The sequence below is a fragment of the Nicotiana tabacum genome, chromosome 5, assembly GCF_000715075.1.
Source record: "Nicotiana tabacum cultivar K326 chromosome 5, ASM71507v2, whole genome shotgun sequence".
In the NCBI taxonomy this organism is placed as follows: domain Eukaryota; kingdom Viridiplantae; phylum Streptophyta; class Magnoliopsida; order Solanales; family Solanaceae; genus Nicotiana; species Nicotiana tabacum.
In genome coordinates this window covers 78,550,595-78,562,201 of record NC_134084.1, presented here as the reverse complement: position 1 = coordinate 78,562,201, position 11,607 = coordinate 78,550,595, and the positions used below count along the sequence as shown (strand labels likewise).

At 35.3% G+C, this 11,607-nt stretch overlaps 1 protein-coding gene across 1 annotated transcript; it reads right to left on the bottom strand.

Annotated features, from left to right (window-relative positions):
• Nucleotides 1-9,305: 9,305 nt before the first annotated feature.
• On the bottom strand, nucleotides 9,306-10,399 carry LOC142180614 (bZIP transcription factor 53-like). Its single transcript, XM_075252674.1, has one exon. It carries the CDS (start codon nucleotides 9,865-9,867, stop codon nucleotides 9,439-9,441), a length of 429 nt encoding a protein of 142 aa, XP_075108775.1. The 5' UTR covers nucleotides 9,868-10,399; the 3' UTR covers nucleotides 9,306-9,438.
• Nucleotides 10,400-11,607: the final 1,208 nt, after the last annotated feature.

Here is an 11,607-nt window from a genome sequence, read left to right as displayed (position 1 = left end):
TAAGAAGGGCTCTGCTAGACACGACTCCGAGACATCCCAAGGCACTTTGAAACCTTAGGCTCTAATACCAAGTGTTACACCCCATGTTTTCGTACATGAAAGTACGCCAAAAGTAAATTGATGGAAGCTCGGAAAATGAGATGTTACTTCCCGCATTTTCGTACGTTAAAGTTTGGTCATAAGTTAATCGACGTAAATTCAGGAATGAGATTATTTTGAGATTATAAGCATTATGTTACTTCAAACACGTGATGAGTAAATTCGTGATTGTGAGAGGGTAAGCAAATCGAAGAAAATAAGTTTCGTCGAAGTTTGACAATTTGGGATAAAGTACGGTCCAAGCTATAATACCCCGTATTTATGAACTAATGCCATACAAGGTACCACATGACCATGATAGCAATATGTATAAAGCATGTTAAAAGTGAGTAGTATTTTAAGTAATTTGAGATAATTTTTAGTTATGTGGATATTTTGTTAATTGTGGATTTTTGGGGAAAGATTAGCAATTAATTAAGATATTTTGGATAAGTTTGAACCCCAAACGTGGAAGCATGGGCTATTCAACCAAATGACTCATTAGTCTTTATAAATTGGTGGCATGTTAGGAGAATTTTTGGATAAAATAATCCCCAAAAGTGGGGCCCACACCCACTAATATACAAAGCTTCTCTAAACTACAACATTGAGATGCCTACTACAAAGTAAAGTATGGGATTTGTCAAAGAAGGAATTCATATGAATCCTTTATAAGGCTTAGATGGCAACATGATTTTTTTCAGCAAACGTATGTCCAAGACAAGCAACAAGAAGCCACGAAATTCATACAAGATTAGACGAGAGCAACGCGATTTACTAGAACAAAATTTCATACGAAGTTATACTACATAATAGCAACAGTATTTGCAATTGTAAGGAAGCCCGGTATAATCTTTCTCAAGAACAATCACATAAAACGAGAAATGAACAATAAAAACACAGCAGCTCAAAGCCACAAAACTATCATGTTCTAGATCGAATTTTGAGCCGAGTTTATTTCGGTGCCGATTCGAGGTTCCAGTTTGCGATTCCGGCATTTCAGTCCAAGGATTGTTGCTTTGTTTAGCCCGATTGACTTGCAATTTTCAGCTTTGTTCATCAATAAAAGGTCCATTTCATAATTTTCATTCTCATTTTATTGTGTTATGATAGCTTGGTGTGTGTGTTGGTTGATTTGTGATTCTACGTTGTTTGAATAGTATGTCTTAGTTTTCATATTAAATTATTTTAATTAGTTTTTAATTCGATTGTTATGTATGTAGTCTTGGTTCTTGAATAAATGCTTTTAATCGGGTGGATGAAAAAATCGGGGTTGTTTCTTTCTTGGCAAGGAATAAGAATGGGCCATAAGGTAGGCCTTGGACCATAAGAAATATGGCCAAGTAATAAATCATGTTAGCTAGCCTACTTGCTCCCCAATAAATGTCTTGTTCGTAAATTTGGTATCACAACAATCTCAAAGATTAGGAAAAAATTCAAATGTGCTAGTATACTATAGGCACATATTAATAAATAAATTATCGTGATTACGCACACGTACGCGTGACATAGTTACGATACCAAAAAAATAAAAAAATCGAGGTATGCGTTCGCGCAACTTCAGTCAAACTTTCTTAATAATTAATAAAGTGTGGTTAATTGTGGACACGTACGCGTGACATGATTTTTTACACGCCCAAGGAAATGAGTATACGTACGCGTAACTCAATTCTTTCATTACGAATAAATCAAGTGATTAAAAGAGATAAAAAGATAAACGCACATAGGCTCTAAAATGAGTAGTTGAACAATTTAAGCCAAGTATAAATCGCTAAGCGACCGTGCTAGAACCACGGAATCGGGAAGTGCCTAACACCTTTTCCTGGGTTAATAGAATTCCTTATCTAGAATTTCTGGTTCGCAGACTTTTAAATAAAGTCGATTTTCCTTGATTTGGGATATAAAAATAAACGGTGACTTGGGACACCATAATAAACTATTCCAAGTGGCGACTCTGAAAATTTAAATAAAATAATCCTATTTCGATTTATGTCACTTTAATTGGAAAAACTCCCTTATATCCTCTCGGATGGTAAAAAAGGAGGTGTGACAGTACATGTCCCACAACCATAGCTACTGGCGGCTCCTCAACTGCTGCACTAGTAGGTGCTCTAGCTGCGACACATGCCCCTCCTCGGCCTTTACCTCTGCCCCGGCCTCTCGCGGCTCTAGAAAGGGGCATGTATGTCTGCTCGGCTGATCCGATAGTGTGTGTCTTCACCATCTGTGAAAGAATAGAGATACACATGCTCAAACATCGAAATCAACTAATCCACATGACAAGAATGAATGAAATGAAGTTTTCCTAATAGTTCTGTAGCCTCTCGAAGATAAGTACAGACGTCTCCATACCGATCTGCAAGACTCTACTAAACTTAATCGTGACTCGTAGAACATATGAATCTAGAGCTCTGATAACAACTTGTCCCAACCCAAAATCCCACCATAGGCGCCGTGATGGCACCAAATCTCTAAGACTAGGTAAGCCGATTACTTACAACAATTAAGTTATTTTAACAATGATAATTTTAATAGAGTTTAATATGAACACCGAAACAAAACCAAAATAAACTTGCACGGCCATAATCATCACAACCTCCTAAGACTAGGTAATACAGAGTCACGAACCCTAGCTCAAAATATGGAAAGATCTCAAATATCAAAATACAATATTGTTCAAATAACACCCTGATGGTATAATGAAAGGAAAAGACTCCAAGGGACTGCGATGACCAATCAGCTCTACCTTGAATCTTCGTGATCAATAAGCTAACTCTGCTTGAGTCTGATATCTCCAGTACCTGGATCTGCACAAAAATATGCAAAAGTTAGTATGAGTACGCCACGGTCGGTACCTAGTAAGTATCAAGACTAACTTTGGTGGAATAGTAATGAGGTACAAGTCAAGACACCTACTAGTCAAATAAACATGTGCAATATAGAAGTATAAAGCTAATAATGAAAGCAGAAATCAGTAAATGGCAACAAGGATCAACATCTGATATAAATAGTAAAATAATAAGAACATCGTGAAAGTACAATTGAAACCAAATAGGAAAACCAATAACAACCAATTAATCAAGTCGTTCTAACACAAGTTTTGCAACAAAAATTTCTCCGAGATACCTCATCTCATAATAACAATTCACAAGTCTCAACCCATAAATCATATGCTCACGGCACCTGGTGACCACATTTCTAATCACAATCGTACGAACAACTCACATGCCAACATCTCAATCCACCTAACATGATCACAGGCTCACAATCAGAATCCGCCTGACGTGGTCATAAGTTCACTATCATAATCCACCTGTCATCGTCACATGCTCAATATCACATGAACGCATATAATAGAAGAGTGGGAATGATCAATAAATGTTACATTTTGTACCCGTAAACTAGTATAAGTGGCACGCTACGGTGTATGCTTGTGCGATTGTACTAATACATCTCAAGTCAACACGTAATATCAAAGACGTCGAGTAGCTCATTTAAAGCAACACAACAAGTCACTTAAGGTGTGTAACATACACGAGTAGAATCATACTAAAATATGAATATCGTCAACATACTACCCCCAGGCCATCGCACATCACCCCTAACATTGCCACCCTTATCTTGTCGATAGCCACATGTCCAAAACCCAATTATTCTCTTTAGAAAAGTTTTTGATAAAAGCCCACAATTCTCCAATTAAAATATAAATTAATTCATAAATGAACTATTTTAATCTTTTTAAAATACAACAATTGAGATTATATATTGACACCCATGAAAATACAAGAAGAACGCCGCAAAAATTACCTCAATCGAAGCTCTAGAACTCAAGATATACTCAAAATACCAAAAGAACGCAATTTGATTTATTTATACAAATGCATTTCCGCTTTTGCGCCCAAAAACCACACCTTCGCATTTCCAGCTGTCGTTTCCACTTTTGCAAAAAATCATTTCGCACCTGCGGTGTCATAGATGCGGACCCAACTTCGCATCTGCGAAGCACCATCACCAGCTTTCTTCTCCGACACTAAAATGAGCATAACTCCCTCATACAATATCCAAATTTGACGATTATTTTTGTTATGGCTCCGTAATTATGATACGGATCTAATGCTTATTTGCTTAATATGGTACCATTTATGCTTGAAGAAATAACGTCCAAACATCAAAAACGAGCGTAACACAACCCAAAACCTATCTGAAACTCACCCGAGCCCCTCGGACCCCATCCAAACATACCAATAAGTACCAAAATATAGTACAGACCTATTCAAGGCCTTAAATCCCACATAATGATATCAAAACCACGAATCATCGATCAAGATCAATCTCTTAAGTTCATAAACTTCAAATTTTGAACCAAGGGTCCAATTCAAGCCTAACCAATCCGGAATGAACCCAAATTTTACATACAAGTTCCAAATGATATATTAACCTTGTCCAACTCTCAGAACAATAATCTAAACTTGATAACATCGAAGTCAACTCCTGATCAAACCTATGAGCTTTCCAAACCTTCAAATTGCCAACTTTCGCCAAATAGTGCGGTAACCTTCTAGAAGCATCCAAATGAAAATCTGGGCATATGCCCAAGTGTAAAATCATCATACAAAGCTATTGGAATCATCAAAATACCATTCTGGATTCGTCTACATAAAAAACAAACTTCGGTCAACTCTTCCCACTTAAGCTTCTAAAACAAGAATCATTCTTCCAAATCGATCCAGAATCATCCGAAAATTGAACCCCACCACACATGCAAGTCATGATACAGAATATGGAGCTGTTCGAGACCTTAAGCCACTGAAAAATGCTAATTCTCAAAATGACCAGTCGGATCGTTACAATTTTCCACCACTAGTTCACAGTTGTGAGCTGCACAATTGCGAACAATTGTTTATAATTGTGACATCTACAATTGGATAACAAGGGAAAGGTTCCGAGATTAGCTCATTTTACTCTATTTTTGAGACCTATACTTTGTTAGGAGTTCGGGGAGTTTCTTCCTAACTTCAAGGGTTAGTAACTTTAACTTATTTTTGATTAATTTTCATTATTTTCCATGGATTTTCATCCCTAAATCTAGGATTTCGTAGAGTAGAAATAGAATTTTTGGGTAGAACTTATGATTTTGTATTTTTAGAGATTTAGATATAGATGTGAGTTGGATCTCAAAACTTAGTGCATATTTGAACTTAGGAATAAATGATAATCGAGATTTGGTCTTGTCGGAAATCGACCAAGTGGGCTCGAGTTGATTTTTTGTTGACTTTTCAAAATAGGTTAAAGATTAAACCTTTTTTTATACTAGGGTAGTTTCAAAAACTTATTTTGACTTATTTGAGTATTATTTTAGAGATTTGTTGTTTATAGGCCTGTTCTAAAGGTAAAGAGGTATTAGAGGGTTGATTTGTTCCAAAAAGAGGTAAGTATCTTGATTAGCCTTAATTGAGGGAATTAGATTGTAATTGGCTCTATTTTCTTAGTGTTATATATATATATAGGTGGCGAATGCATATGCGTTTGCCATAGGTTAAACATACGAGTAAAATTAGCCTTATTCATGACTTGTTGCTTCACGTATTATTTTTCTATGCTCAAAATAGTTTATGAAACTTCTTGGTTATTCTTAACAATACTAATAGCTATCTTTTGGTTTGTTGAGACATTTGGACATTATGGTTCTTAAATTGTGGTTCGGCTATTGGTGTAAACATAATGGTTATCTTTTATGTGGCGTATTATACTTAATCACTCTTCTTCATGTTATTCATACTTTTTACCTTGCTTGGTATTATTTTGTATATATGTTTGGTAGAGAAGAGTGAATTGCACTAAGAGAATTTCCATGCTTGTGAAGAAGAGAAATTATGCACGAAGAGTATTTTCGTGCTTCTTTATGTTATTACTATTGCACGAGGGATATTTTATTACTTGTGAGGATGAGTGATTATGCATGAAGGTTGTTTCAGTGCTTGTGAGGATGAGAGAAAATGCACAGAGGATGTTGTCGTACTATTTGATATGATATCTTTTATTCCTTGCTTTTACTATGCGGATTGAGGACTTTGCTATGTTGTTTTGTGGTTGTCTTGTCATTCTCCTATATTTGAGTTGTTGTGAAAGGCTTGGTTGTTTTATTTTAGAAAATATGGTCACCATTTCCCTTAGTTTTTTCTTTCACTATTCCTCACAATTCTTATTCTTGCTATTACTCTTGTTATCTCTCTCATTATCTCTTTTGTTATCTTACTTTCTATTTCACTTGTTATATTACTTGTTATAACTCTTGTTATTTAACTACACAGGATTATATAGTGAGTGCCTTGTCATAGCTTCATCACTACCTCGTCGGGGTTAGGCTCAATTCTTACTAAGTACATCGGGTTAGTTGTACTCATATTACACTTCTGCACTTCTTGTGAAGATTCTGGCATTGGTCCTCCTAGTAGTGTCCCGAGGGGTGACTATCTTGGACTTCTGAAAAGACTCGAGGTACCGCTACACTCTCGTTCGCAAACTATGGAGTCACCTTCCCTATCTTTCTTATTATTTATTATATCAGACAATGTTATTTTTTATTTGAGATATTGTATTTAGTAATTCTTTAGAAGCTCATGTATTTAGTGACACCAGTCTTCGGTGGTTATTTGACAATTATTTTGGTTTAGATTCGTTATGTATTGCAAAGCTTTTACTCTCATTTATTACATCGTGTTGATATATGTTAGTTTTGCAACTCTTATTATGGTTAAGTGTTGGCTTGCCTAGCAAGTAGTGTTAGTCATCATCACGATCCTTTGATTGCAATTTTGGGTCGTGACAGTCCTTGCGTGGAACATTATTGCACCTGCGAAAGACCATTGCAGTAATTGATTTGGAGATTCGCAGTTTTCAGCTTGCAAGAGGAAGAGATAAAGGGCAAAACTTATCCCATCGAACGTGCCAAAATTTGTCTGCAATAAATTTAATAGTATGAAAAATATTCTACAACAAAAGTAAAATATTCTACAACAAAAGTAAACATGAAAAAGAGATTTTATTGATTAAAATCTATTAGTACTATTCTACATATTTCTTTGATTCTTCTCTCTAAATTTCTCCAAAATTTGAGGATTTGAGAGATGTGTTTCTTGAATCATCAAGAATGTTGGGTAGCACTTCGCCATTTTGGGTTGATTTTCGGGAAGAACTCTGTTGACCACTTTGTTCATGTTGAACAACTTTGCGATTGTTAATTGATCTCTCTGTATGAGGATACCTTCACCAATTACGAAATGCTCTTCTGCAATTCTAAATGTCCTCTAGAGGGTTATGTAACCCCTCTATGTATAGTTTTAGAGGTTAGATATTCCAGTTATATATGAAACTTTTTACGTGATTCTAATTAGCTCATGTGTGTCATCAAACTTATCACACAAGCTAGGTGATAAGGTTGCGTGTGATTGGGAAAGATGTGTCGACACTTTGTCATTGCTTTTTGACTGGGAATGCCATATTATTTTAATACGTAGCATTATCTTATTAGCCTTGAATTTGACTGGACATGCCATGTCACTTAACACATGACATTAGCCTAGGCCGGCTTGAAAATAATAAAATACACTTATTTCATGTAAAGTCCAAATTAACTATTTGGCCCAATTGACTTTAATCCAAATTTTGTATGGACTAAACACAATAAATTTTATATGCCTGCACACAATTAGCCATAAAAAGTTAATTCAGTATCCCTTATTCTTCGATTTAATTTATGACTTTGATGCAATAAACTAAAAGCTAAATGATTTTGAAGCAATAATCTGAAAGTTAAGGTCTTAACCCACAAAGCCTAACAAACCACCCATTACCTTTAAAGAAACTACCAACTGGGAAAAGGACCAGATATATCTCTCTACTATTAAAAATTGTCCACATATGTCCTCCGTTATACTTTAGGTCTAAATCTACCCCTCTCATTAGCAAAGTAATCAAAAATACCCTTATTTTTATCGATGCTCCACCGTGGCAATCCAAATCCTACATGGTCTGACATTTGGGTGAGGTGGATGTCACGTGTCATGCCACCTCACCATCTTCTTCCCCTTCCATTTCTTCTTCCGCTGGAGGTTCCAAATTTTTTTCCTTTTAAATCTGGACAAAATTATTGTTAATCTCTGAATCTAACAAGAGTTGGCTTTGCAGAGATTTGGAGATTGACAAGGAGCCTTGGATGAAGGAGGCCGAAGGATGTGAAAGAGTCGGTTCTCTTGGGACTTGCTAGGCTATAATAAATAACACTGTTGGAATTGGTGTTGAGGAAGAAGATAGGAAGAGGACCTGGGTTGTTGATGTTGAGGAGTGCAAGAAAAGGGGTTCCAACATTTATGCACATGCTTTTACTGTATTTAGAACTAAGAAAAGCATCTGGCTTAAAGCAACACAACTCGAGAAAAGCCATGGCACAAGGGAATCACTTGATGCATTGCTTCGAAAAGCAGTTACTTACAATTCTAAAAGCCAACTCTTGTTAGATCCGGAGATTAATAGTAATTTTGCCCAGATTTGAAAGAAAAAAAATATGGAACCTCCATTTCAAGGTACGAGGGGAAGAAGAAATGGAAGGGGAAGAAGATAGTGAGGTGACATGACACGTGGCATCCACCTCACCCAAATGTCAGACCACGTAGGATTTGGATTGTCACGGTGGAGCACCGTTAAAAATAAGGGTTTTTTATTACTTTGCTAACGGGAGGGGTAGATTTAGACCTATAGTATAACGGATGACGTATGTGGACAATTTTTAATAGTAGAGGAGTATATCTGGCCCTTTTCCCAACTACTAATAACTTGTTTGGCCAAGCTGAAAAAATTAGCTTATTTTAAAAAATATTTTTTTTCCAAAAGCGCTTTTTTCAAAAGTACTTTTGGTGAAAAGCAGTTTGTGTTTGACTAATTAATTTGAAAAACACTTCTAAGCAACAATTTGTGTTTGGCCAAGCTTTTAAAAAGTGCATCTAAGTGTATCTTTTTCAAAAGTATTTCTCGAAAAAGTATTTTTTGGGAAAAAAACTACATTTTTCTACTTCTCTAAAATTGATTCTGTTTCTACTCAAAAGCATTTTTTCCTACTAAAAGCTTGGACAAAATCTTCAATTTTGAAAAAAATAAATGTTTCTCAACTTGGAGAAGCTTGCCCAAACAGGCTATAAGCTATGAACTAACGGAAAGCAAGATGATTCAAGTAGGCATAAAGACAACCAATTGATATCAAAATTTAAATAAACCTTAGGTATTAGTTGCATTGAACACTAAACAAACAAATATGGACAAGTGAAGCAAAGGGATCCAATAAGCCACAAAGACAACCAACTTATTTCAATATTGGAATAAGCCTGAAGATGCAGAGATTTGCTGCATTGAACAAGTGATCTGCCATGGCTTTAGCAAACAGTCAGCAACATTAGTAACATCAGTAACCAAACCACTATGATTAATCAAATCGTTCAGAGACTTCAACCAATCTGTTAACTCTATTTCCTGTGCCCTCAACACATTATTCTGAGCAGTGCAAAATGTCAACCTCTCTGTAGTCTCTTCAATTTTAGCCACAATGGTTCTGTTGGCAGCTTGTAATTTGCTGACTTCCTTTGTCAATTCTTGCACAAGATTTTGTTTTCTCATCCTAGATCGCCTTGCAGATTCCCTATTTGAAATCATTCTTTTCCTTTTCTTTTCATCCATGCATGCATATCTTTGATCTCCTTCTGATGCAGAACTACTACCACTCTGTCTTAAAGCTGACATTTTTTTCTCTGTTTCCTTCAGTATTCTTATGTTGTTTTGGTTTCAATGAAAAATTGGGACTCAAGAATAAAAGAAAGAGCAGTTAAAGGGAAAAGGGCGTTCATGAAATGACATAGAAATGGTAGAGAAACAATACAGAGAAAGATTGAAGAAGAGAAATGCCCAAAAGGGTGATGAAAACCACAGAGATCATAGATTGATTCTTGCTAGAGAAACCCCAAATTCATTATTAAAAATATAATCAAACACATACCCAAGGAGTATATAGTCTTTCTGAACAATACAAAAACAAGTCTTGAAAATGTGATTTCAAGAAATGGGATTGTTACAGAAAGGCAGTCCTACTTGGGCCAAAAAAGAAAGCAGAGTAAAGTGTAAAGGAACCAGAAAAATAACCAAAGAAATCAATAAGCAAAATAATGATGAAGAAGAAAATTCTGAAATCAGAGGCTCTTGTGGAAGAGACAAGGAAGGAGAAACCAGAAAAGTTTTATTAATGAGGAGAAAAAGGCACGTACTCAAAACTTTAAAAAGGAAGTGCAAGAGTCCGAGAAGAGTGTTTGGGATGACAATTGTATGTACTAAATGATGCTACTACCAATACTAATTTTTATACCTTCAAAATCTCATTATCAGAACTCTTAACTAATTAGTGCATCATGCCATTACTAATAGTATTAATTTATTTTCTATTTAATGACACCTAGCTATCCAACTTCCAAAGCAAACCTTAGAATTTGAAATACGATAATGAAACCTCTAGAAGGAAAATAGTAAAGGAGAAAAAAGTTGAAAAGATAAACTTTCTTTTCTTCTTTCCAAGGAGGGAACCAATCCTCCGAATTGTGGTGTTTTGACCAAAAAGAACTTGCGTAATTCATGTGTATATACAGTATTGTTATTACTAGTATTGTTTACCCTTGAAATCGGATAACAATTGAATTTATACGAGGTTTTAAGGATATGTGATGTAACTTGATACAAATTAAGAAAACAGATTAATATTGAAATTAATAATAAAAAATAAATACAAACCACACAAATTGAACAGCCTTAACTTTTGAGTTTGATCACCCTCGAGCCAAAAAATGTCGCAACTGATGTTAGAACAGAATAACAAGATAATAAGAACTATAAATAACAGTGTATCGCTTTTTGGTGTGTATTACAATGTCTTTTACAGATGATCAAACCTCCATTTATATAGCAGGAGAGTCGTGATACAATTCTATAAAAGGTAACTAATCTCATGATTTGCTAATTAATCGGTCTCTCCTTGATACGTGCCGAGATTTCCACCGTGACCTCCAACCGATCCCGGATATTTCGGCTTTTCGTTATTTGGCTCGACAAAGTTCCCTCGATCTTGTTCAGTCCTGGAGTCACGAGCTCAACGATTTAACTTCGTGCATTGGTTCGATATAACCCGGGCTCGAGCTCTGACATGTCACATTTCAGCCTTGTTATTAGTTTTATGATCCTACCTCTTTTTTTACACATGAAAAAATTACTTTTACAAAATTTTTTAAATTTAAAATTATAAAAGTCCATGATATACAAATAACACGTTAAAAAGAATTTGAACGGAAGCACAAAGCATACATTGGCAATAGGCAGAAGAATTCCAACAAACTTGAGCGTAAATTTGTGTAAATGTTCAAAATGAACTTCATCCATTCCACTTGGTTTTGCACTATATTCTTATTAGTAATATATATATATATATATACAAAAATTTTT